This window comes from Gallus gallus, chromosome 11 (genome assembly GCF_016699485.2).
Source record: "Gallus gallus isolate bGalGal1 chromosome 11, bGalGal1.mat.broiler.GRCg7b, whole genome shotgun sequence".
Classification (NCBI taxonomy): domain Eukaryota; kingdom Metazoa; phylum Chordata; class Aves; order Galliformes; family Phasianidae; genus Gallus; species Gallus gallus.
The window spans coordinates 1,402,235-1,428,423 of NC_052542.1; the positions used below are offsets into that span (position 1 = coordinate 1,402,235).

A 26,189-nucleotide genomic window follows, 5' to 3' on the forward strand; every position below is an offset into this window, starting at 1 on the left:
TTAGATGGGAAGGGATTTCTGGAGGCTTCGGGTCAAACCTCCTGCTCCAAGCATGGCCAGCTTAGGGCTTTACCAAGCTGAACTCAGAGTCATTTCCAATGACATGCATCTTACAACCTCCCTGGGGTTCTGCTCCGTTGTGTCTGACCACATTCACTACGGGAAGTCATTGCTTTTTATGATGGTATAATGCATCAGTGGACAAAAGAAGAGCCACTGATGTCATCCATCTGGACTTCAGTAAGGCCTTAGGCATGATCTCCCACACCCTTTTCTCCGGACTGGAAAGATACGGTGAATGAGAACGAGACCACACTCAGAGTGCAGGCAACGTTCAGATAGAGATCAGTGCTGAGTGGTGTCCCTCAGGGGTCACATCTTCATCAGTGACATCAACAGTGGAATCAAGTGCACCCTCAGCAAGTTTGTGGACGACCTCAAGCTGTGTGTCCAGGAGAACCCCATCAGATATGACAGAGCCAAGTGCACGGCCTGCACCTGGGTCACAGCAACCTCCATTACCAGTGCAAGCTGTGGGATGTAAGGATGGAGCACAGCCCTGTTGAAAAGGACATGGGGGACTGGTGGGTGGCAGATGGACATGAGCCACCGGTGCACCCCCTGCATCCAAAGCAGCACAGCCAGCAAGTCAGGGAGGGGATCTGCCCCTCTGCTCTGCACTGTGAGAGTTCACCTGGAGTGCTGCATCCAGATGTGGGGTCCTCAGTACAGGAGAGGCATGGACACTGAAGAGGGTAGAGCTGCTCCTAGAGGGAATTTGTTCCCACTGCTCTCCTGGCATCACCTGCTCTGCAGAGATCAGGTCAAAGTGGCAAAGGACCAGAGCAAAGAGGAACCTGCTGATAACCTCTCTTGAGCTCAGCTTTGGTGCCAACAGCACTGCTCCAACCTCACCAAGAGCATGGAGAAAGGGTCACATTCCTGCAGTTCCACTCCCTTCTAAAAACAATGGGGCTGGCAGCTTTGGCACAACCTTTATTTATACCCTCCCGGAACCACACACAACTATTTCCACTCCTCAGCAGCAGAGAAGGGGCAAAGATGCTAAAGGAGCAGGTCAGCTGGGGCTTCACGCTCTTGAACTCTGACTCCTTGAACTCTAGAAGCTTAGCAGGCAGCTGGTGGGAAAAGTCCTGAAGAAGGCTGCTCTGAAACAGAGGACTGGGCCTCAATTCCAACATCAGAAGGGACTGTGTGGATGTGAAGCAGGTGGGTTCTGAAGCATTGCAGCCAGTGGGGCAAGGCTGGCAGGACAGCAATGCAGTCAGACAGCACGGGGATGCTGCTGCTCGTTGTATCTCTGAGCTAACAGCCACACAGCTGCTTCCCTTGGAAGCCCAGGCGAGCAGAACCAGCCAAAGGCAGATGTCCACAGTTTTATTAGATGAGCTTACAAGCTCTCAAATGCACTCAAGGGGAAGGCCCGTGAACAAATCCACACCTTCATTCCTCAAACAGGTGCTACCCCTTTCTCCAGGCAGCAGGTAATGCTCCTCCACCCATCAGCTCTGCAGAGCACCCTTCTGATTGCAGGGATGTTCAGTCTAGAAGTACAGCAATCACACAGCTGTCAGGGTACTGGGAAACCTCCTGCTGCCCTTCAGTCTGCTGGGTCGTTACCTGTCCTTCTGTTTGTGCAGCTCTCACCATGGTTGCAATCTCCTGGCAGCAAGAAGGGCTCATTGGTAAGAGCCACAGATGAGTTTCCTGCAGCCCTCAGGCAAACACGAGCATCTTATTGTCTCACTGGATCCAGACTGGATTCAGAGAAGGAATCCCCTCTACAGGAGACATCACCACGTGCAAAGCAGAGGGAAATTTCACTTTTCAGTTTCCACTGTGGTGGTGTTGCAAGAGCTGGAGCAGGACAAAGATCTTCCAGCAGCTGCAAGGGCAGGCAGACAGCAGCACACCCACATCACCCTTCCTGATAGTGAGCTAAGGGTGAATCCCATTTCCTTCGAGCAAGCCCAGACCACGCTTACACAAATGCAGCCTCTGGTTCATCTCAGCCATTCTGGCTTAGTCAGTCACGGCAATGAGGCAAGTCCTCCAGTGCCAGGGCAGCTGGAAAAGCCTCTTCCCATTTCTGGAAGGGGCAACACTTGCCAGTTCCCAACAAGAACGCATCTGCTTTCAGTAGTGCAGCTGTACTAAAACCAGAGGAGAGGTCCTGGCTACTGCAGCATTTCCGCCCGGGCCCAGAGGATTAGATTGATTACGGTGGCAGCAGTTTTCCTAGAACTTCTTCCAACTCCTTGTTTAGCAGAGCAGCCTTTGTCATCGTTCTCCCCATCTCCTATCAGGTTCTTACCGGCTTCATTGCATTCCTGCCACGAGCTGTTATCTGCATCTGCAAAGGCTGGACGATCAGCCAGAGCTCCACGTGCAGTCACATCCTGCCTCGCTCTGCCCTTCTCTCACTGCACCGAGGTGTGGTGTTACACCAGAAACTCACATTCACAGAAACGCAGCGCTGGCCGATTCCTAGAAGCAGCAGTCACATCTCACGCTACAGCAGAATTTCTTATTCAGGGGCAGGAAGGAGTCATCGAGTTCAGAAGCATTGCTCTCAGCAGGAGATGTTGGCTTGCAGCTTGGGTGAGCGCCTCGTAGAACTGAGGAGGGCAGCACCCATGCGATAGCTGCATACAGGTAACATAACGATGTGTGTTCTCCTCCCTTTGGATTTCTTTCAGTACAGCCACAGATTAGCAAGAGATATGGGAGAGATTGCGATGGCTTTCCACCAAAGGAGCACAGAAAATGCATGGGAGCTCCTCACGTGGGACGCTGACAGCCTGAAGGCAGCAGGGCATGGCCCTGCAAGGCAGCAACCCCAAAGCAGGCACGGCTTTGCCCTCCCCCACTTCCCAACGTAATCATAAAGAGTCATTGTCCTGCAGCAGATAGGTTGGTTTTTTATTGCTTTCTGCTCCAGGATACTAACGAAGCCGTAAACAATACTGCAAGTGGTCACAAAGCATGACTAATGAACCCAACACTGCATGACCTGCGTTTCTCAGGGATCCTCCAAGAGCCCTGCCAAGCTGTGGTTTAACAGCTGCTCGCCGAGGGGTCATGAGGACAGCCCTCCAGCACAGGAGGCAGCGGGATGATAGCAGGGCAGGGCAGCTGGGGGTGTCCCCACTGCCAGACCTCCCCCTCAAAGGGAGATCATAGAATTATAGAATGGCCTGGGTTGAAAAGGACCACAGTGCTCATCCAGTTCCAACCCCCTGCTATGTGCAGGGTCGCCAACCAGCAGACCAGGCTGCCCAGAGCCACATCCAGCCTGGCCTTGAATGCCTGCAGGGATGGGGCATCCACAGCCTCCTTGGGCAACCCATTCAGTGCGTCACCACCCTCTGGGTGAAAAACTTCCTCCTCATATCCAACCTAAACCTCCCCTGTCTCAGTTTAAAACCAGTCCCCTTTGTCCTATCACCATCCACCCACATAAACAGCCGTTGCCCCTCCTGTTTATATGCTCCCTTCAAACATTGGAAGGCCACAATGAGATCTCCCCAGAGCCTTCTCTTCTGGGGAGATGCTGGGGATGCTGACCACAGACCTCCTGTGCTCTCCCATGTGCAGTAATTTGTGGCTGCAGATGCTGAGTGTTTGTTTTGAGATAAAAGAGGGGAAACTCCAGCAGGATCAGAGGAGTGCTCTGAACCCCGTGCGAATTCCAGAGACAGCTTTAAATGACAAATGAGGTGGCACTGGCTGAGGTCACTCTTGTGTTTAGAGCGGCTCACCCAGTTCATGCACTTAGGGTTGAAGATGTGAGCAAGGTGCTGGCATGTAGAGCACAGGGTTACCACTCTCCAAGCTCTGAAGGTGAGGAAAGGAACGCCCAGAAGAGCAGTAGCTGACATAGTGCTGACAGCTGAGAGGCTGGCACCTGGAGCACATCACTGCCAACTAACTGCCCTGCTGCGGATAGGAAAAGGGACCTCACAAAGACCTCAATGCCTCGCTGAGGCTCTGCCGGAGTAATAGACAGCAAATGAACTGAATTAAATCCTCAGGTCCCATTTTCAGCTCAGACAATGACAAATCAGCCTGTGGGCAGAAAGCATCACCTGCAGAGCTGCTGAACTCAGTGGGCAGTGCAGGGAGCAGGCAGTGTAGACACAGGCACTGCCTGAAGCATGCTGACCTCTCCCTGTGTTTCCCAACATCACACCAACAAAACCACACGTAAGTGGTCACTTGGCAGACCTGCCAAAGAGAAAGCTGAGAACGTCATGGTTGCCACCACAAAAAGGGTGCTCAGCCAGAAAGTGGGTGCTCTGCTAACCTTAGACCAATGGGAGCATTTCACAGCAAAGAAGTATAACTTCACAGCACTACGGAGCCTTTCACATCCAAGCATCCAGGAATGCTCTCAGCATTAGTCTATATTTAGCTCCATGTGATTATTACCATCTCTTGGGATGCTGAGTTCAGTTTCCTAGTGGTATCATCCAGCAACCTGTAAGCAGTCACACAGCATAAGCCGCATTAAAGCCTAATGAGCAAAAGAAAACCCCTTCAGAAGCACTCCCGTGTTGAGGTTTTACAAACGCACGTCGCGCTCCAGATGTGTGCCACCCCCTTGAGACATCATGGATGTTTTGAATGCCAAGCAGCCTCACGCAAGAGGGTCTGGTTTCTTAAACCTGATTCCTTAAGCTTGACCTCAGAACTTGAGAAACACTAGGCTGGTCTGCTGGGCTGAGCCCTGGCACCACGCTGTGCCGAGGAGACTTTAGCACTAATTACAGTTTAAGTGTTGACCAGGGACATCTAATCACGCTGCTCACACATAAACTTTGCTAAAGCCAAATGGAAAACAAAGGCTGCTAACAGTGAAAGACCTTGAGAATGGTTTCAATGAAGGAGCAAAGCACATCACGTGGATTCAAGAGCGCCCAGTGAACACTCATCCAATTCAAAGCACCGCACACACGCAAACTGCCTTCTGGAATAGCCACAGCCATGCACAGATCCACCAGGGGAGCATGGATAACTCTGCAACATACTCCTTCCCTGCTGTGTTTTAATGCCCCTAGCAGACACGCTGTGCAGCTGCAGAGGGAGGGGAGGTGAGATGGAACACAAGGCAAGCACAAGAACGACCAGAGCAATTCAGCTATAAGCAAAGCCAGTGAAGACAGGGCTAAGCCCACGCCTGTCCCTGGGTGAAGCAAACCACTGTGGATGCGGTCGCCGAGGGACAGCACATTCCCCCCATTCAGCTCCAATCTGCCCGCAAGGACCATCCTCAGGGCCGCAGAGCTTTGTTAGGAAGAAGTGCCCTTAATTACAACTGGAGCTTATCGCTACGTTTTGTTGCCTCTGATGAGAACGCCCTGCTAGCATGTTGGAACAGTAGCGTGACTCAGCGTGCTTGCCTGGCACCATGTTGACACTTCCTAAGCCAAGAAGAGCACTGGTCAGTCGAAGCAGGGCTCCGGTTTAAAGGAACTGGTGAAAGGAAGCGTTCTCCAGGTGCTGCAAGGACTAAAGCACAGCGTGATACGCAGCAAAATCCGCCTTGCAGAGAGCACACTGCCCTTCCCGAAGGGGACACCCACAGTCACGCTGGTTTGAAAGATGACTCCTGCAGCCACCACCGAGGCACACAACCCAGTTATCTTTGCAGACATTGGTTCTGGGAAACAGGCACGAGCTCCGTATCCTTTGAGTAAGCATGGGAACAGACGCAGCTCCAATGCCACCATCCAGAGGCCACGAGTCTGTGATCATTTCCAGACCATTAGCTCCATGCCCTCTCGTTTTGAATGTTGCATAATCCCTCCAAGAACTTGGCTTATCAGTTCAACTTTGCACTCTCTGCAAACAGGGAAGCTGTTTGTCAGGAACCTGTGCTTCTCTGCCAAAACCATCTCTGCCAGAAGAGGCTCATAAACCTTTTATTGCAGGATCCCCAGCTGCTACGGTAATTTTTGCTTCCCGATTTCACCATCACAAAGGTCTCAACAAACAAATAGCATCGCGCAGTTTTAACCACAGGAGCACTGGGAAAAGAAACTTCAGATTGCTGCACGCACCCCAGTGGGCTGTCAGCACCTAATGTAAAGCTCCTGGAGTCCTTTCTTCTGTAAGAAAGGGCTTTGAAAGGACGTAGTCATGTTTTGTAACCTCACGCAGCTATGCCAGGATGCACACTGTAGTCCATTTAAACAAAGACAGGCAGTCTCCTACTCCAGAGGACAGTAGGAAGACTTGAGTCTTCAGCTCAAGTAGCAATTGAAACAGTTTGGCTCTAGAAAAGCACTGCCGCTAATCTTAAGTTTCAACTCAAAGTCATGCAGTAGAAACTAGATCTATCCAGTGCAGGGAGAGGCAGAGCAGGAAAGGGTCACAGAGAAGGTACTAGAGGGAAGTGTCAGCTAGAAAAAGGCATGTGCAAGTGGAAAAGGTACACGAAGCCTCGTCAAAAACAGGTCCTGTGACCGCAAAAACATACCGACAGCCAAGTTCCCAGGGACATCCTCGGGGCAACCATGTTCCCAAGGTCTAGCAGACTGGGGAGGAAAAGACAAATGATGTCTGACTCCATCCTCTGCAGACAGGTGTGATCACGGACCTGGAAGACGTGTTCAGACCCAGCTCCACCCCAGGCCTGGCTCCTATGCGGGCTCAGAGCTGGCGCAGCAGCCCGGCCACGAGGCAGAACCCTTCCCAGCCCAGCGGCTCACTGTCCAGCAGCTGCTAGAGCCCTCAGGTGAGGCTGCTGTGAAACCAGGCTTTCCCAAGAAGGGAAAACACTGCAGTAGTAAGGGGGAAAAAAAACACTCCTCCCAGCTCCACTGGAAAAACCCTACAGCTGAAAATCCAATCAGGCTACAGCTGGCCAGAGCTCAGAGTAATAGCACAAAGGACAGATAGGAGTCCTATCTAAACTACACTGAGAAGCACTGGAAAGAAAGAAAGCCAGGACACGGCACACAGCAGGCTGGCACAAAGAACAAAGCCTTTACAGAAAGGCAAAGCAGCACATCACCGAGAAGAACCTAAAACCCACTTCCATCCCACAAGTCAATATGTGCTTGTTGAAATCAGGAAGTGGGTTTTGCTGTTTCAAGTACACTTAATACCTGTTTGTTGCTGCCCTACAGCATGTCGCTCCGTTCCCTCGGCCGAACAGACAATTATTTGTGCTGGTGCAAAGAAGCTAGCAGCCAGCTTGTGCCCATCAGTCAGACCCACTGCGGTCGGCGGAACAGCACAGGGAAGCAGCAGCCGTGCTGTCAGGAGCTGCAGAGCAAGGCGCAGAGCTAGCAGGTGTTTCACAGGCACTGGGGCAGGCTCTGATTTCCCTCACCGCGATACGCAGTGGCACGGGACGCTACCACTCGAACAAACAAAAGGGAAATCAGCCAAGTGACAATGCACCACTTGCCACAGAAGAGATCCTGGAGAGGACTGGAGCCAGGAAAGAGTCACAGTAGTGCCAAGAGAGGAGCACACCAAGACAGAAACCAGCAACGGCAAGCAGCCCTGCGATGACGATCTTGCAGTGCGGCTGCTGCATAGCTGCGTTCTTGGCTCAGCGTGCCTTTAAACACTCCCCTTTCCCCTAAGCTTTGCAGGGAGGTCAGCTCTGCCCACCCTGAGAGGTGCCCCCTCTCAGCCCTGGCACTACTGCACGGGGCACAGGCAGCACAGGGCTGGAGTGCCACCTCCCGGCCAGCTGCAGGCAGCGCTGCCTCGGCTGTGAGGACAGCACACTTAAAAAGCACCCTGCACTGGAAAGTGCATTTCAGAGCTGTACCAAATACGCCACAAAACATCTCCCATTTTAAGCCTGACGTAACTCCTACAGTCCCATCCGATGTCAGAAAACCTACGGTTTGCAACCCATCACACCTCTCTCAGTGAACTCACTCTTCTCTCCAGCAGGAACCAGCCCCACTCAAACCTTCCACATCCTTCTACCATTTTCTATCCCAGTTCAGCCCATGAGGTTTTTGCACACAGTCACATTCAGTTACACAGACTCCTTGCTCTGACCACCTCGTGTCTTGCTGGCGCTGAGCTGTCTAGCAGGAGCAGTCTCTGTCCAACACTCACTACCTACCCTGGAAAAAAGGAATGGGAAATAGTCCTGTTTTAAAGGCAAAAGATAAAACATCTCATTGTGTACACCTGTGTGGTCAGCCAGAGCAGATCGAGTGACACCGGCTCATCCTTGGGTCACCCAGGTCAGGTGGTGACAGAGCATCCCTGCCACGTGCACAGGCACAATGTTCCCAGCGCTGCCAACACCTTTTGGCTCAGTACTTCTATGACGTTGCCCCCACAAACAAAGCAGTGTGAGATGGAGGACAGTGGCATAAGGAGGCACTGCCTTCCTCTGAACTGAGCCATTCGCCACTCTAGATATTTGGGATGTGCATGGGAAGCTCTGTGCTATCAGTGCTGCAGCTCTGAAACTCCTGCCCCCTGCCTCAAATCAGCACTGTTTTACTCACTGAATATATCAGGATTATCAACAGAAGCCATCAAGACCTGCTGGGCAAAAACAGTAGTACCCTACTCCCCGAGTTTCCCTGCCCTTGTTCATCTATGGTTACGTGTCTGTAACATCACCAGAAGTTACTGGAGTTCTCAGTATCTAAAGGAGCTGTAAGACAGAAGGGGACAAACTCTTTAACAGGGGCTGTTGTGACAAGACAAGGGGAAATGGATTCAAACTAAAAGAAGAGAGATTTAAATTGGAGCTAAGGAAGAAGTTCTTTACACTCAGGGCAGCGAGGCAGTGGTTGCACAGAGAGGCGGTGCTGCCCCATCCCTGCAGACAGCCAAGGTCAGGGAATGGGGCTCTGAGCACAGCTGGAGCTGTGGGTGTCCCTGCTCAGAGCAGATGGCCTTTAAGGTCCCTTCCAACTCAAACCTTTCTATGATTCTATAATTATTAGAGGTTCTAAGAGATAGACAGCCACCCTGGAGCAGCCAAAGCTGTTAACACATTCTGTTTCATCAACACTGCAGACCCACAGGAGATCTCTCCATCATGGTGCACCAGAAATGCAACTGAGTGCTCGGACTCTGAGCACAAAATGCACCCCAAGAGGGTGGAGGTACTTCCTGTAGGGAGAGAGCTGCGTTCTGCTTCCTTCAGGCAGTGCTGAAGACAATGCCATTAAAAAAAAAAAAAAAGCTGTGAGTAAAAAGAGATGAGAGCAAAGACAATCTGAGGAAGAAACGTTCTGTACCAAATAGGAGCAATGCATTTAAGAGATTATGCAGTAGGTGAGATACGTAGATATCATCTGCACAGAGCTGTGTTTTGCTCCAGACAGCTCATCAAAACTGGGGAGACAGAAGCAGAACAAGATCAAACGTAAATCAAGTTGAGTGTGAACAGCAGTTTTAAAGCTAAGTCATTCAAATGCTGCTAAGAACCAGCCTGTCACATTACACATGGTGACCTACAAAGTGCTTCCACCATTGCCAGTGCTGCTGCAAGGTGAGGCCTTTGCCATGTCTTGTTGATGTCCTGTGTATCTGGAGCCAGTTCTAGAGCCAGGTGTGTAAGAAAAAGCTACATCCTAGAAATCACAAAAGGCTTAAAAAGATGGGCAGCTTCAGCACACTGACCCAGAAAGTTACAGCTGTGAGGCACTGGGTTAGACAAATGAGATAGTGGTACTGTCCAGACATGGCAAGGATACAAGAGGAAGGATTTACGAGGATGCTTTGCTGTTTCAAGCCTTTACATCAGCTGACCCAGCTGTGGGACTGCGCACACAGGAGCCCAGTGTCTTTTCATGCACCAACAAAGGCTGCTGCAGCCCTGCTGCACACTCCAGGCCCTCCCTTTCCTTGCTGACTGGATCCCACCAAGCTAGCTGAGGAAACACATCAGTGAAAGATTAACCCTACATGAGAAAATTCATTCCATTTTGGTCAGCACAGCTCCCCGAACTAGTTTATGATGGGGTGAGGCACAGGACTACGGCCAGCAGGGTAGGATGGCAGGATCCCTGCAGCTCTGATGAAGAGTCAGAACTAGCACACAGCTGCTGGCATGCACAGGCTGATGTTTTTGAAGAGAGTCACACCGAAAACCCAGGAAAAAAATCAGCACTGGGGACAAGAGTAAATGCCTGGGCTAGCAGAGCTGGAGCCAGTTCAGCAGCAAAGTGTGCAGAAAGTCGGACTGAGAGCCCCCAAGCCCAGAAGGATGGGTTTTAAGCACTGCTCATGAACAGCTGTACTCACGTGATAAAGTCCAGAAAGCTTGCCAGGGGCTCATATGCGTGGTTCCTCATGTGACGGAACTCGACCACCATCTTCTCCTTCAGCTTGTCATCGATGACAGAGACGGTGAGCGGGGAGGCTTCGTTGGCCAGGAAGTTCCCATAGTCTGTGCTCTGGAGGTGCAGCTTCAAGTCTGAAAAAGAAAGCACAGTTCCACTCCACAGGGTTTGTACTGGGGGGCTCAGGGGGTTTGATGAGCGTACCTAAGGAAGCTGACGTTCAGTGCTTCCATAGCCAAGAAGCCACCTGCACCGAACAAGCAGGGCTCCTCTGGTACTGCTGAATGGGAGGCAGGAGGCATCTGAAATGCTTTCAGAGCCAAAAAGAAGTAGGCAAAAACCTTGAGATCATACAGCAGCCAGGTCACTGCATCATCAAGTGGATCCTACTAATTGCGTGGGTGAAGTCAGGCATTAAGAGGTTCAGAAGGGCTGAAGATGAAGCCCATTTAAACACACCCCATACAGCAGGCATTCCCTGCCCTGGATGGAGGAACAAGGCTAGAAACCTTCCCCTCCCTTTACAGGCTGAAGAAAGCTTTGTTCCCTGCTGGTGCCCTCACTGTAGGTCAGGTGCCCAACCATGCTGTGGTTCTGGACAAGCAGCTGCAACTTGCTGGGCTCTGTCAAGACAAAAAGCCCTGTTTAGTTGCATTTGGCTCAAATATCTCTATGGAAAAACTGAATCCAGAGCTGAGGAACGTCTCACAGTCCCATCTCTCACAGCATTACTAGCTGTGATGGTACATCATGTTCATCTCCCTTCAGCTTCACCTCCAAGGGCCAGCTAGGCAAGCATCCTCCCCAGGACTCGAGGCCTTTATGGGGAAAAGAGAAGAGCTGGAAGAGTTTAGCCAAACCAGATGTGAACGCACCGTCCAGAGAAAACAAACAGCCATCAACAAGAAAAATAAATAAATAAACCAAGGCACTGCTCCCTGCTTTCTCTGATGCAGAGTCCTCAGCACTGCAGGGTGAGCAGGACACACCATACATATATGGCACATGCTAAGAGATACATACTCGTGGTATGAGTCAAGCCTAGCTGGAGGAGTCTGCTCTTTTGACACCACATCCAGCTACAGGCAGAAGCTGGACAGCATTCCGGGTGCTGAGCTCCAAGCTGAGCTGTACTGCACAGCGTGACACTGGCCTCATCCAGAGGGGCAGCAGGGTCAGACAGCTTTCAGGCAGATTCCAATTCTTCAGGGTATTCCCAATGGGATCTCGCAAGACATTTCTGACCCAGTGCTTTTCAGCTAAGAGGACATTACCACTGCTGAGTCTCACAGGAAACAGACTGTGGTTACGGAGGGGGGAAAGAAAGGCCAGGCACTTAATAGCACTCCATTCTGTTGTGTTTCTCAGCCGTTTCCAGGAGAGTTTTGTACTCCATTTACTTTTAATAAGGAATCCTGGATGCAGCAGAGAGCTCCCTGCCCAACAACACGCACCATGGTTGAAGCAAAGCAGAAACTTCACCCAGATCTCTGCTCTCCAGACACAGTTAACAGCTGTGCTTCATTCTACCAGACACTGTGAACTTCTGAGATGGGGAAAAACCTGGTCTGGATAACTGTGACAGTGGAGTTTTCACTATGATCCTCATCACAGAGTCAAACACCCTAAAACTGGATTATACTCAAACTCAGAACGCCCTTCAGCTCAGCTTGGCACACGTGGAATTGTTATTGATGACAATCATAAAATCATATCATAGAATGGCCTGGGTTGAAAAGGACCACAATGATCATCAAGTTTCAACTCCCCTACTATATGCAGGGTCACCAACCAGCAGACCAGGCTGCCCAGAGCCACATCCAGCCTGGCCTTAAGTGCCTGCAGGGATGGGGCATCCACAGCCTCCTTGGGCAACCTGTTCAGTGCGTCACCACCCTCTGGGTGAAAAACTTCTTCCTCATATCCAATCTAAACATCCCCATCCCAGTTTAAATCAGTAGCACTCTAAGCTCTGTCATTGCTCAGAGCCCTCACAAAAGCTGAGTCTGTGCAAATGTCACATGATTTTGTTGCCTCTATTGGGGAGCTTGGAGAGAAGGCAGCTACTGCATGTCCTATCAGTTCTTATTTCAGTGGGGACACTTCCAAAGCGCTCAGCTCTGACACACAGCTCCAGTGCCACCACCCACTGCAGCTCAGTTCCTACTTTCTACACTACAAGAATCCACCTTGCTGCCTGCTCACCTGATGCCAGAGAGCCACCACCAGGGCCTAATGGACTGAAAAGGGCAGCTTGATGCACACCAGGCTCTGCTTGGACAGTGCCACCACCCGCAGCTCAGAGCAGGCCCCCACCAACTGCTTTCTGTCTGCTCAGCAAGGGGCTGCCCCCACGCCACAGCACAAGAGCCAGCACGAAGCTGGAACGGGGGCCACGTTTATATAACACTTGGAAACAGCTTCTACAGGGAAGGCCAGCCACAAGCTACAGGAACTGACCTCCTCTGCATCTCTCAGCATCCAAGCGGACAGAACTTGTTTTCCAAAAACTGGACTGGATTTACAAACCCTGAGTCAAAGCACCCCCCAGCACAAGGTTCAGGCTCTCCCAAAGCTCAGCCCCCAGCACAGCTCAGACCTGGCAGCAGCAGCAATTGCCTGAGATCCCCTCTGCTGTGTGTTGGCAGCCCAGGGCTTGCTGCCGAGAGGTATGCTCGCCTGTTCCAGCATTTCTCCCAGTGGTTCATGCACTTTGAGAACAGACTGAACCAGCATTTGGCAAGGGAGCTCCTGAATTACCATGCTGCTTTTGTTCTCTCCCCCACCAAGCTGGGTAAACTATGGCCAGGTCACAGCCCCCACAGAGCTGCTCCATGCGAGAGCACAACAGCGCAATGGATCATCATCCTCTTCTTGCTAGGTATTCATTGCAGTAGTGCTCAAGATGGCCATGCTGTGTAATTCCAGCAACCACCTCTCAGCTCAGGCACTCCCAAATTGATGCTGCATGTATAGAAATTACAATTTGCTTTGCCACCTCCCAGGCCTGAGGTAGCAAAGTAACAGAGGGAGGGACTGTGCAGCAGCCCGCAGAGCAGCTCATCACCCACATCTCCTTCAGAAGGCCGCAGCTCTTGCTGTTCCCTTTGTTGCTTCTGTTTATAACCACCTCAGATGCTTCTGAAATGGATTCTCTGAAATCTGACTCAAGGAATGCCCAAAGACCATTCATTTTCTGCAGAATTTAAGACCTTTACTGTGGCTGCACCACACTGGTAGCAGTGAGGTGCCACCTCTCCTCAGCTGCCAGCCAGCAAATTACACCACACCAGAACTGGACACAGAGCAGTGACTTCTGCAGCCCTTTCCCCACCACTGCTTTACCTCTAGCTCTTCAGCTTCTGATGGAGACGCCACAAGCACCAAAGGGCAGCTGGCACAGGCTGCACAGAGATCTGGTGGTGCCCCATCCCTGCAGACACCCAACATCAGGTTGGATGGGGCTCTGAGCACTGATGGAGCTGTGGGTGCCCCTGCTCATTGCAGGAGGTTGGGACTAGATGACCCTTAAGGGTCCCTCCTGATTTAAACGAGCCTATGATTCCTACAGAGGCATGGCTGTCAAACACTATCAACAGTTTAATATTCTGCAGAGCAGATACCAGACCTCTAAGAGGCTATGGCAGCTTCTAGGAGCTGGAGACAGAACAGTACCCATCTGACAGCAGGAATCTAGGTGAGTCATAAGCTTGGTTAGCCAAGGCAAATTCTGCGCAGCAGACCTATGCTTGCACAAGGGAGGCAGAGGAAAACAGCTCCGAGTCCTTCACTGACACCTTGTGTCAGAAGCAGGAATTGGCTGCAGCAAGCTCCAAGCGTACCCAGCAGAGGTACCCAGTGCACAGGGACCTGTCTGAGGAACCGCCAAAGCATCGGGACTTCTGGTGCTGAAAGAAAGGATTAAACATATTCTTAATTTCCAGAGAAAGCTTAAGCCAAAACAGCTGTTACGCCCTCCCTCCGATTCTGGCCGTGTCTCCCAGCCCTTTATAAAGCCAGCTCAGGAGCCAGCCTGATCGCACTGAGCTATACGGCTCCCTCAGGCAGCAGCAAGCTGTCTCAGCAGGAAGCAAGAGTTTTAATCAGCTTACTTTGCTATCAGACAGGGAGAGCTACAAAGGATCACACAGAAAAGCACGATCTTCTCTATCCAGCAGCACCAAGCTGTCAGCTTGAGTCCTAACAGAGAGCTGATCCTTCCCTAGGCAAGCACCAAGACAGCCTCAGCTCTTTAGGATTTCCCCCCAGCAGAGGTGACCATTTGCTCCAGGACTGGGAGGACAGTCTGCAGAGCTGGTGTCACACCAAGAGGCAGCGAAGGCAGAACAGGAAAGCGGACGAGAGTGCAGGAATATTTTGTGCCTAACTACTCATTTTGGCTACCAATAACCTGTCACTACGTAGATTCAGTGCAGACAGAGAGAATTCACATTAAAGCCTTCAGAGCACAGAAAACTGGAAGTAAGACAGCAAAATCAGAACCGTAGGGACAGAGGAGAGAAACTGACCACAGACCTACATGAGTGATCACGAGCAACATTCCCTTGAAGGAAAAGCCTTCAGCAGGAACACATCAGGCAGGAATACAGAAAGCAAAGCTGAGGAGGAACAGGAAGAGCAGAGAACTCAGAACAGCTGTTATGGTCTGAGCACAGCAGCAGCCACCACAGAGCTGTCTGGAGGAGACAGTAACAAAACCAGAGCAGTGATACGGGAAGTCCAAACTGACTCCTTTCACATGCAGAAAACCGCTCCAAGAGAGAGCTAGGTTTACACAACTTGGTTCAGGATGCAAAAAGGGGGAAGGGAAAAAAAAGAAGCTGTAAATACGGAAAGACCCCAAAGAGGAAGAAGCCTGCAGTGATAAAGTTCAGGGCTTGCCAAGACTGCTGACCAGCAGAGCAGCAGGAACACCTCCCAGAACCCTCTTTCAGGCCCTGGGCAACCTGACCTGGTGGGGCAGCCACCCCATGATTCTAATTATACTCCCATTGACAAAAAGAAAACAATGGACATCTTGACACATGTTCTAACCTATCTCCACACAACAAGCTGGCTTTGGACCTCATGATTTAGAGGTGGGTTGCTGACCCGGGCTCCTGACACCTATGAGTGACAAACATTAAATATGGCGGTGGCACAGAGGAGCAGCTTAGCACAGACTGGTCAGGATGAGCTGGCCAAGGGTGACAAGCAATATAAAACCACCCCAGCTTTGTACACTCTGATCAATAAAGAAGACAGTGGCCGAAGCAGGATCAGCCCAAAGCTCACAGGGGAAGGGCAGTTCCCCTCCGACTTTACCAAACTCTGCAGTGCTGGTTTGGTTTGAACACAAGAAATGCCTCCAAAGCTGCCGATAGCCCCCTGCGTGCTGCCTGCTCCTATCAGAAGCTCATTACACACTTCAGGTACGGATCAGGCTATGCCAATCTCCTCACTGCTGGCCTCAAGGCAGCAAACAGGTTTCCTGGTCTGGAAACACACAGCAACGCCTGACACAACCCCAAAGTCCCCCACACCACCTCAGCCCCCCTCCCCTCAGAGCAGGCCCTCTCCTTAGCCGCCCTCCCCTCAGAGCAGGCCCTCCCCTCAGCCCTTGGCCGTGAAGGGGTGGGGATTCCGCCCGGCCCGGCGCCCCCCCGCTCACCCTCGAGGCTCTCGCACTGCACCAGATTGACGTAGTCGCCCTGCCGCAGCACGCCCGCCTTGAAGCCGCGCACCAACCCCTCCAGGTAGCCGTTGTCCACGTTGAAGTAGAGCTCCGGGAAGCACGACATGATGGCGACGGCGGCTACGGGACCGGCGGCGCCGCCTCACGTGACCCCGCGCTCACGTGACGCAGCTGTCGGTGCCCCACTTCCGCTTCCGGCGGGCTCTGCGCGGGTGGGGAGGGCTGAGGTGGTGTGAGGTGAAGCGGCTCCGTCGTCCCTCAGTGCGGGGGTGGTGCTATGAACCCCTCCCTGAGCCCTCAGCCGTGACTTTAAGGCTTTTCACGCTGTCGTGGCCCCCTCCCCAGCTGTGTTCGCTGCCATCTCGGAGTGTTTGAGCTGTTTGGGTGGGGTAACACCCTGTGGTTGATGGGAGAGGGGGTGCAGAGGGGACCGCGGAGAGGCCCAGAGGGCGGGAGCGGCTCTCCTGTGGAGAAAGGCTGAGGGAGCTGGGCTTTGTCAGCCTGGGGAAGAGAAGGCTGCGGGGACACCTCACTGTGGCTTTCCAGTGCTTGAGGGGAGCTTACCAGCCGGAGAGGGGCTGACTTTTTACACAGTTTGATAGTGATAGGACAAGGGAAAATGGCTCTAAACTAACAGAGTGGGACTATAGGTTAGGTGTCAGGAAGAAATCCTTCCCTCAGAGGACGGTGAGGCGCTGGCACTGCTGCTTAGAGCTGTGAGTGCCCATCCCTGGGGGTACTGAAGGCCATGAATGGGCTCTGGGCAGCCCGAGCTGTGGGGCAGGCAGCCCATCGCAGGGGTTGGGGCTGGGTGGGCTTTGAGGTCCCTCCCAGCACAACCATGCTGTGATTCTATGACATGCTGAGCACAGCCCTAGGTGGCCCTGCTGAAGCCTGGTGGCACTCGGTGACCCCCACAGTCCCAACCTCACCGTTATGTGTTCCCTGGGCAGGAAGGACGTCCCGCATCCCCTTGTTCCCAAGAGCACGAGCCCAGCACCCAGCACAGCCCACACCCACACTCAGCAACAGCAGTGCTATCTATCTGCTGCTTTATTGGAGCCGCAGAGGGGGAGGCCGGTGGGGACAAGCGGGCAGCCCTGTGGCACAGGCACTAGTTCTTGCCACATGGGAAGGTGGTGCTGATCTTCCTGCAGTAGCAGAAGGCGTTGAAGAACCGGCAGTAGCAGGTGGCACAGGGGTCACAGCAGGGGATCTGGTGGCCCAGGCAGGACTCCAGGAGGCGGACACAGCGGCGAGGGGAGCTCCGCTCCTCCCTGCCTGCAGCTTGCAGGGCCGTGGACAATGCCTGCAGGGGAGAGGAGGAGAGGGAGTGCTCATGGCCCACCCCGCTGCCAAAGAACTGTGTTAGAGAGCCCAGAGCCTGAGGCACTTCCATCTCGAACAGGAGGCTGAGATATCCAGAATTCAGCTTACTCCTGGAAGAAGACACTTGGTGCTGGACCCTGGCGACGCCAGCTCCTCTTCATGCTTTGCTTGCTGCTCAGGGGACCTAAGGCATCATCTGTGGAGACCTGCTTGGGATTCCCCTCTTCCCATCCAGCTGAAGCCTTCCTTCCCCTCGAGGTTACCTCCCTTCAAGGATCTTTTAATTGTCTGTCCATAGGAAAACAACCCTGGTCTCTCCAGTCTCTCATCGTGGGATATTCCCCATGCCCTGCATCACTTCAGTGGCTCATCCATCAACCCCTCGGGACTCCATCCGCCCCTGAGATGGAAGGCTGGTCCTCTGCAGGGACAGCAGGGACAGGTTGCTTACGCACTGCAAGAGGAAGGGATGTTGGCATTTCCTCCCAAAGGACCCTTGATTCACTGTTCCTATTCCCCTTGGCTGGAAGTGTCCTCACGGTCCGCTCTGATTTTTAACCAAACAATTGGTCTGGCTGGAGCAATTTTGAAAGAGGATGTTTCACGCCCACTTGTCGTTACGGAAATGCACGGTGGGAAGATTGGGTTCCCACAGTTCCTTAGGAAGTGAAGCAGGGAAACCTCGCCTGCCTCCAGCCAGCTCACCTCCCAGCCCCTGCAGCAGCATCCCTGAAGGCCAACACCAAACAGAGGGGTTTTCCTGGCTCCCCCACTTCCAGCTTCCCTGACTCCCGGCGTGTCCACACTCCTCAGCAGGCAGCGAAGGGATGCTCCCTTCCTGTGCAGCATCCCGTGAAGTGTTTGTTCCAAACCACCCCGGGGCACAGAGAAGCCTGACGTGGCTCAGAGCCTGACCCCGTTTGGGGTGTTGTTAGGAAAACGTAAGCTCTTGGTGTGTTACCTGCGGTTCCAGCACGCTGCTTTTCTGCAGGAGGTTACCATCACCTTCCTGCACCTCCAGGGCCATCTGATCCAAGTCTGGCCTGGGAAGAGCTCCTAGGAAACAGAGAGAGGCTGGGCAAGGTGGGCACTGCGGGCTGAGCAGGGGCTCCCTGCTTCAGTTTTGGGGACCTGGCTGTCCCAGCAAGGGCTGGGGACCGTGGCACTCACCAGCAAGCTCCACCGACGCCTCCTTGGCCTTGTGCAGCAGGCTGGGGTAGCGGGCTCTGTCTGCCTCCCCCAGCCCGGCGCTCATCTTCTGCAGGGGGCTGTGGCTGAGGTCCGAGGTGAGGATGGCCTGGATCCCCTGCAGCAGCCCACAGCACAGCAGCAGCACGTTCAGCATGGTCCTGGGGCAACGTGCACAACCGGCCAGCATCAGCCCGGCCCCTCTGCCGGCAGTGCTGCCGGCTCGGGTGCCTTCCTGCACCCCAACTCTGGGCCATCTTCTCCGTGGTGCTCCCCAGAGGTATTTGGCAGCCAATCTTACAGACAGGTGTGCAACACCGTGGGCAGGAGCGTGGTGAGCGGATGGGAGCAGCTTCCTATGGCTGCAGCCGGAGACCTGCACTGCACTGGGCATTGCAGCTGGAGCTGCGGCGACAGGATTGACCCCAAAAGGCCACGGGACATCCCTGTGTTCTGTGAAAGCTCCCGCAATGGAGAGGCTGAGGCCACCGTGGGGTTGGGGCACAACAGACAACAGTGGGGCTTTGGGAAGATCACTACAGGGCGATGTGGAGCTGACAGAGAGTGGGCATGGATAGGGAACCTTCAGGTCTGCGTGTGACAGCAAAGGCCCTTGCAGACGCTGCGGCACCTCTGTGCCACACATTTACCCCGAAAAACCCTAAGAAGACAGAAGTGCTTTCATGCAAAGCCTCCAGTCGTGCTGCCAGGAGCACCCCCAGATGTCCCCAGGCGGGACCAGCCCCTCTCCCCTCCTGTCCCCCGCTCACAGGGGAACCCAGAGCTTCTTCACCCCACAGTGCCACCCCACTCCGCGCCATGGACACTCAGTGGGCTGTCCTGAATGCTCCCCACCCCCATCCCCGCTCCGCAGCCCCTGCCCTGCAGACCCACTGACCTCTGGCCGGTGTGGGGCTGCAGGCGCCGCTCTGCAGGGCTCGCTCGGAGTCGCTCTGCCTCGATGTCCTCCCTCCCCACATCTCGCCGGGAACTTATATCTGCTTCTCGTTAATTAAGTGCCTCGGCCACATGACCCCGCTAAGCGGCAGGTAGGTGGGCTCTGCTGCAGACGGGGCTTTGTCTGGATGGCAAAGCACCAGCGGGGCGTGGGTGGGATGGAGTGCTGCTGCGTGGGGCTGCAGCCAGGAGCTGGAGCCCACTCGTCCCAAACTCCAAGCAATCCTACGCAGCGATGCTGTCCCTGTGTTGGTACCCAGGGACGCTCAGCTTCCTCCTGCGCCCTCACACAGCAGCAATGCATCGCCTGGTTCTGCCCCAACGTCAGCCCCTGTCCCCTTCTCCCACCAGCACAGCCCCTGCCCTGCGGCTCTGGGAAGCCTGCTCTAAGCACCACACGCATCTGCAGCCTTCAGGAGCCAGCAAGGCCACGACAAGGAGCAGCTCTGATGCCAGAGGAGCCTCCGAGCGCACCCAGCCCCAGTCCCTCATCCTTTTCCACGCTTTGGAGAAAGCCCTGTTGCTCCTGGCACGAGCCCAGCCACGGTCCAGAGCCCATTACAGCCTCTGCTCCCACCACCGCCCAGCTGCAGATCCTCCAGGCACTGACTGCGTCTCCTTCGCTCATCCCTTCCAGGACCCGCAGCCTCAGAGCGCTCAGCATCCCGGCCTCAGCTGCAGCCCAGGAGGAAGGATGAGTGCTGTGTCCCACAGCTGCGTGCGGATGTGGTTCCTTTGGCTTCTCGGTGCTCGAGCACCACACCCAAACCCAAAGGAAGCTGCAGTGAGCCTGCTGCAGCCCCAGCCCCACAGCCACGGGGCCAGGCGGGGATGGAGGAGGCACCTCTGCATCCACCCTGCTCACATCGGTCCTCCTGCAGCCCCACACCCAGCTGGGATCCCTGCATCCTGCACCCAGCTGGGATCTCCATACCTCACACCCGTTTGGGATACCAATATCACACAGCCACTTGGGGTGCCCATACCTCACACCCACCTGTAGCATCCATATCACACAGCCACTTGGGGTGCCCATATCACACAGCCACTTGGGATGCCCATGCCTCACACCCATCTGGAATGCCCATACCTCACACCCATTTGGGATGCCCATATGTCACATTCACTTGGGATGCCAATATCACACATCTACTTGGGATGCCCATACCTCACACCCATTTGGCGTGCCCATATCACACACCCATTTGGGATGCCCATACCTCACACCCATTTGGGATGCCCATGCCTCACACCCATCTGGAATGCCCATACCTCACACCCATCTGGAATGCCCATGCCTCACATCCATCTGGAATGCCCATGCCTCACACCCATTTGGGATGCCCATACCTCACACCCATTTGGGATGCCCATACCTCACACCCACTTAAGATGCCCATACCTCACACCCACTTGGGATGCCCGCCCCGTACACCCAGCTGGGTCCCCACACACGACACCCACTCAGCACCCCCTGCGCAGCCCCCTGCTGCCATAGCGGGCTGCAGACCCCGTTCCCGTGCCCCCAGCCCGCAGCAGTGACGCCAGCCCGGAGCGGGGCTCATTACGGGCTGTGGGCTTCTGGGAAGGCATTAACATCGCCGAGGCGGCCGAGCGCTGAGAGCTTTTTAATCTGCGGGAGCACCGCCTGCTCCGTGAGCGGCCCCGGGCGGGTAACGAGCTAAATGAGCGGCCCGCATCGCTTCCAGGAAAAGAGCGGCCGCAGCGAGGCCGCCCCGCACGTGTCCGCAGCCCCGCGTCATGTGGCATTCAGCCCCCCCGGCAGCGCTTAACCACGGCGGGAGGGGAGGGGGGAAGGAGAGGAGCGGGCTGGAGGCCGAGCGGGGTGCGATGAGCTGCGCCCGGCCTCAGCCCGGCTGCGGGGTGGGGGTGCGGGAGGGGACGGGGGCCCTTTAAGGCTGCGGCCCGGAGCACACTGACGTCAGCGGGGCGGGCGCACCGGGACGCCGCAGCCCCGCGGCCCCGAGCTCCGCCGTGCGGTGAGTGCGGGACCCCCGGGGGTACCTGGGGGGGGGGGGGGGGACTTGGGGGGGTTGGATGTGGGGTTTGGGAGCGGTGTTTGGGGGTCCCGGGGGAATGGGGTGCGTGGGGTGGGAGGTGCGGTGGTTGTGTTGGGGTGCGCTGGGGGTGCGGAGGTTGGGGGGTTTGGGGCGCTATAGGTTGGGACGGCCGTGGTTGTTTTGGGGTGCTGGGAAGCGGAGGGGGACGTTTTGGCGTGCTCGATGGGGATTGGAGATTGGAGTGCCGGAGGGGGGGATATCGGGGTGCTGAGGGTCGGGGGATATGGGGGTGCCCGGGGTACTGGGGATCAGGAGGTTGGGGTATCGGAGTGCTGCTGGGGTGCCCAGGGTTGGGGGGTGCTGGAAGTGGGGCTGTTGGGGTGCTCGGGGTGCTGAAGAGCACAGTGCTGTGGTGCATGGGGACATGGGTGGTGATGCACTGAACAGGCTGCCCAAGGAGGCTGCGGGTGCCCCATCCCTGCAGGCATTCAAGGCCAGGCTGGATGTGGCTCTGGGCAGCCTGGGCTGCTGGTTGGTGACCCTGCACACAGCAGGGGGTTGAAACTGGATGGTCACTGTGGTCCTTTTCAACCCCATTCTATGGTTCTATGATTCTATGATACAGGGTGCTGAGGTGCCCAGGATGCTGAGGACCGGGGGGGGGATATTGGGGTGCCTGGGGATGGGCGGGTGGGCACAATGGGGTGCCAACAGTGCTGGCGACGTTGGTGCTGAGCTCCTGGAGGTGGAGCGGTGGGCTGCTGGGGCGCCGAGGGACGTAGGGATGCGCGGGGTCCATTTGGGCCGCCGTGCACCGGGACGATGGGTGTCGGGGTGCTCAGGTCCCCCCTGTCAGCACCCTGCGCCCCGCAGCGCCCGATGCCCGTCCCCACCCGGCGCCATGGCCGAGGGCAAGATCGCGGGGCTGTACGACCTGGAGCGCACGCTGGGTAAGGGCCACTTCGCCGTGGTGAAGCTGGCGAGGCACGTCTTCACGGGGCAGCGCGTGGCCGTCAAGGTGATCGACAAGAGCAAGCTGGCGGGCGAGGCGGCGGGGCAGCTGCTGCAGGAGGTGCGCTGCATGAAGCTGGTGCAGCACCCCAACGTGGTGCGCCTCTACGAGGTCATCGACACCCACGCCAAGCTCTACCTCATCCTGGAGCTGGGGGACGGCGGCGATATGTTCGACCACATCATGAGGCACGAGGGCGGCCTGGCCGAGCCCCGCGCCAAGCACTACTTCGCCCAGATCGTCCACGCCATCTCCTACTGCCACAAGCTGCACGTGGTGCACCGCGACCTCAAGCCCGAGAACGTGGTCTTCTTCCAGGAGCAGGGGGTGGTCAAGCTGACGGACTTTGGCTTCAGCAACCGCTTCCAGCCCGGCAAGATGCTCACCACCAGCTGTGGCTCGCTGGCGTACTCGGCGCCGGAGATCCTGCTTGGGGATGAGTACGATGCTCCGGCCGTGGGTAAGGGTCTGGAGGCCTCCCGTGCCTCCTGTGCTCTCATCGTGGCACGCACGTGGGCTTGTGTTTCAGTGTCCTGCGGCGTTTCGGGCATCCTCGGAGCCCCGCGGGACACATCCTGCCCCGGGGATGCTCGGCTGAGCGCAGCGTGGCCCCGGCAGCAGTTGGATGGGGGAAGGAAACCTGCTTAGGATGCAGCCGCCTCCAGCTCCCAAAGTTTCCTCCGGGCGCTTCCTGCCGGTGCTTTGGGCCATGGGAGGAGGAGGAGGGCTGGGAGCCCAGCCAGCCCTGCGGGGAGCTGGGGCAGGAGGGCTGGGCAAAACACGCTGGAGCTCTGCAAGGAAACAGCCCGGCTTCAGCGTGGGGCGAGGGGAAGGATTTTAAGCCGAGAGCTGTCAGGGCTCGGAGGGGTGGTGGGAACACGAAGACGTGGCTCTGCAAAAGCAACTCAAGCAAGGAGACTGGCACGGATGAGAAATTTTAACATGCGCAGGCACTTGAGGAGCTGAAGGTATGAAGGGAGAGCTCAGCATCCTAAAAATAAGCGGTTTTGCAATAGGAAGAAAACCAGCCTCTGGGCTGCCAGGCGGGGCGGGAGCTGCGCACGGGGCCGGCTCTGCGGCGGGGCTGCGTGCGGTCACAAGGAGGCACGTGAAGATGAGTGCTGCTGCAGCTGGCACAGGGCTGGCACAGGGCGGCCCATTTGGGGTGTGATTGTGCAGCTAGGGTAGGCCTGACGCAGCGCCTGGGGTGGGGGGAGCTTCGGTGACGCTGCTACCCTGCTCTGGGGACCTCCTCCAGAGGGGCTGCACTGAGGTGAGGGCTGCGGGTGCGTGCTGGAGCCCCGTCCCTATGGGGTTCCAGACCCGTGGCCAGATTTGGGGGGCTCCCAGCGCCTGTATGCAGCCATCCCTATCTGTGCTGGGGAGGAGGCTGAAGTGCCGTGTCCCATAGGGTTCCCCGATCCCCGCCAGCTGGGACCCTTCCCAACGGGGTGGCAGCGTGACCGCAGCAGTCACATTTTGGCTTCCTGAGGGGCTTTAGTGACTCTCGTCTTCCTGTTCCTCTTGCAGACATCTGGAGCCTGGGGGTCATCCTCTACATGCTGGTGTGCGGGCAGCCGCCCTTCCAGGAGGCCAACGACAGCGAGACGCTCACCATGATCATGGACTGCCGCTACACCGTGCCCCCGCACGTCTCCGCACAGTGCTCCGAGTAGGCAGCTCTCCCTGCTGTCCCCGTGGGAGCCGGGGGGGGGCTGGGGGGAGGCTGAGGCCGTGCTCATCCCGCTGTCCCTCCCTTCCCCGGGCAGCCTCATCTCCAGGATGCTGCAGAGGGACCCCCGGCAGAGAGCCTCCCTGGAGCAGATCGAGGGCCACGCGTGGCTGCAGGGGGTGGATCCGTCCCCCGCCAGCCGCTGCCTGCTGCCCCTCACCTCGCACAAGCGCGTGTCCCAGGAGGAGCACGAGATCATCATCCAGGCCATGACGTGCGGGCACATCGCCGACCGCGACACCATCCAGGAGTGAGCGGCGGCCGGGGGGTGTGGGGGGGTGTGGGGGGGATGCTGTGGGAGGCCTGGCGGTGCCGATGGCAGCGCGGCCGTCGGGTGCTGACGCTCGCCCTTCCCGGTGCCACGCAGGGCGCTGGAGGCCGACCGCTACAACCACATCACGGCCACCTACTTTCTGCTGGCCGAGAGGATGCTGCGGGAGAAGCAGGAGGAGCAGAGCCGCCGTCAGAGCCTCCTCTACGACCTGGCCAAGCAGGTGCAGAGCAGGTGAGCCCCGGCCGCCCCCCGCCGCCGCCCCCTCCCCGCCCCGCACAGCGGGGTGCTGACGCCTCCGCCCTTCCCCACGCTCAGGACCGACCTCTCGGACGCGTTCGGCCCCGGGGGCGGCACTGAGGGCTGCCGGCCCGCAGCGGAGGCTCCCGGCAGCTCCCAGCCCAGCGGCGGGGACGGCGGCCGCGGGCGTCAGCCGCCCCGGGTGCTGCTGAAGGCCCCCACCATCGATACAGCCATCACCAAGAGCACCCCGGCCCTGCAGCAGATCTGCGAGGAGGAAGAGGAGGAGGAGGAAGAGGAGTGCAGGCCCGGCGCGATGGAGAGGAAGAGCAGCTCCCTGAACCAGGAGCAGATGCGGGATTTCCTCCGCGCCGGGGCCCGCCGGCCGCCGTGCCGCGGGGAGGTGCTGGGCTGGGGGGCCGAGCCGGGGGGCCGGGCGGGGTACCGGGGTGCCGGCGGAGCCCGAGGGCCTCCGGGGCCGCGGGGGGACGGGAGGGGCGGCGCGGGGGCCGCCGAGGGCAGGGAGGGCCCGGGGCAGCCCGGGGGAAGGGGAGCCGACCCCGCCGCCGGGCCGGGCCCGAAGGAGAAGCGGCCGGGAGCGCCCGGCGGGCGGACCGAGGGGGGGGTGGGGGGCGGCGAGGGGGAGGCGGAGAACGCGATAAAGCTGGACCCGGCTAAGGGCAAGAGCGGCGGGCTGAGGGAGCGGCTGATGCGGTTCCCGCTGTGCGAGAAGGCCTTGGCCTTCCAGCTGCAGCCCGGCCCCAAGGAGGGGCTGCTGCCCCTGGGGCAGTTCAACTGCTGCCACGTCGTGTAGCCGGGCGGGCGGGCGGCCGTTTTTTAACTACCAGAAAGGATTTTTTTAAATAGTCTATTTTAATGTAAGGACACAGCGACGGCTTTATCCCCCGCCCGCGCTCCCGCGGCCGCGCGACCCCAACCCGCACCGTTACCCCCCGCCCGACCCCCCCCCCCCCCTTACGACGCGCTTCCTATTTATTATTACCTCTTTGTTTTCTTGCTGGCAAGAAATGAACGCACGAGGCGGGGCCGCCGCCCGGCCCGGGCTGCGCTGAATGGATGGGAGCCGCCGGGAAGCAAAGTTCGTCGGTGCAATAAACCGCGCTTCGGTTTGACGGCTCGGGCTGCGTCTGCGGGGCTGCGGGGGGAGGAGGGCGGGCCGGGGAGCGCCGGCGGCCGCCCGCGCCTGAAGGATAAAGGATAAAGCGGCGCCTGAACAGGGGCTTGAACCCTGGACCCTCAGATTAAAAGTCTGATGCTCTCCCAACTGAGCTATCCAGGCTCACGTGGGACTGCCGGGCGGCGCTCGTGACGGCCCGCCGAGGACCCCGCGCCGACGCCAGAGGGACGGCGCGGGGCGCCGCTCTGAGGGACGCGGGCGCGTTCCCGCCCCGCCGGGCCTTTTTGTCCCCCCGCGGCCACCGT

At 56.8% G+C, this 26,189-nt stretch overlaps 3 protein-coding genes, 1 long non-coding RNA gene and 2 other non-coding genes across 12 annotated transcripts in view; 3 read left to right on the forward strand and 3 right to left on the reverse strand.

Annotated features, from left to right (window-relative positions):
• The window catches only part of ATP6V0D1 (ATPase H+ transporting V0 subunit d1), a 24,759-nt gene extending 8,557 nt beyond the window's left edge, over positions 1-16,202 (reverse strand). Inside the window, exons 1-3 of one of the 2 annotated variants that reach the window (XM_015279135.4) lie at positions 15,973-16,135; positions 14,144-14,209; positions 10,264-10,435 (exon numbers count right to left, since the gene is read on the reverse strand). In XM_015279135.4, coding sequence (XP_015134621.1) covers positions 10,264-10,435; positions 14,144-14,209; positions 15,973-16,102 — 368 coding nt within the window. In that variant the 5' untranslated portion in view covers positions 16,103-16,135. Of the gene's footprint in view, positions 1-10,263; positions 10,436-14,143; positions 14,210-15,972 lie in introns of both variants that reach the window. The other variant, NM_001293311.3, reaches the window with a different exon arrangement.
• LOC121106580 lies at positions 1,448-2,919 on the forward strand. The gene is made up of 3 exons (XR_005839129.1): positions 1,448-1,706; positions 2,328-2,622; positions 2,721-2,919. It is a non-coding gene; the product is annotated as an uncharacterized LOC121106580 (long non-coding RNA).
• Positions 16,203-17,018: 816 nt separating the features above from the next.
• AGRP (agouti related neuropeptide) lies at positions 17,019-26,157 on the reverse strand. 3 transcript variants are annotated; one of them, NM_001398243.1, is made up of 4 exons: positions 19,412-19,484; positions 18,496-18,674; positions 18,287-18,381; positions 17,019-17,305 (listed from the first exon to the last, which is right to left on the reverse strand). In NM_001398243.1, the coding sequence occupies exons 2-4, from the start codon at positions 18,668-18,670 to the stop codon at positions 17,111-17,113; spliced, it is 465 nt and encodes a 154-aa protein (NP_001385172.1). In that variant the 5' UTR covers positions 18,671-18,674; positions 19,412-19,484; the 3' UTR covers positions 17,019-17,110. The 3 variants fall into 3 exon arrangements, with proteins under 3 accessions (NP_001385172.1, XP_025009975.2, XP_046755485.1); XM_025154207.3 differs by lacking the exon at positions 19,412-19,484 and adding an exon at positions 25,750-26,157 and having other exon boundaries at positions 17,032-17,305; XM_046899529.1 differs by having other exon boundaries at positions 17,032-17,305; positions 18,496-19,482.
• LOC100859696 (SNF-related serine/threonine-protein kinase-like) lies at positions 21,409-25,879 on the forward strand. 4 transcript variants are annotated; one of them, XM_015279202.4, is made up of 6 exons: positions 21,409-22,963; positions 24,034-24,175; positions 24,273-24,485; positions 24,603-24,740; positions 24,825-25,149; positions 25,773-25,879. In XM_015279202.4, the coding sequence occupies exons 1-6, from the start codon at positions 22,060-22,062 to the stop codon at positions 25,776-25,778; spliced, it is 1,728 nt and encodes a 575-aa protein (XP_015134688.2). In that variant the 5' UTR covers positions 21,409-22,059; the 3' UTR covers positions 25,779-25,879. The 4 variants fall into 4 exon arrangements, with proteins under 4 accessions (XP_015134688.2, XP_025010071.2, XP_025010072.2 ...); XM_025154303.3 differs by having other exon boundaries at positions 21,409-21,470; positions 22,334-22,963; positions 24,825-25,879; XM_025154304.3 differs by having other exon boundaries at positions 21,409-21,470; positions 22,365-22,963; positions 24,825-25,879.
• Positions 22,820-22,879, forward strand: MIR12219 (microRNA mir-12219). Its single transcript, NR_161972.1, has one exon. It is a non-coding gene; the product is annotated as a microRNA mir-12219 (primary transcript).
• Positions 25,974-26,046, reverse strand: TRNAK-UUU. Its single transcript has one exon. It is a non-coding gene; the product is annotated as a tRNA-Lys (tRNA).
• Positions 26,158-26,189: the final 32 nt, after the last annotated feature.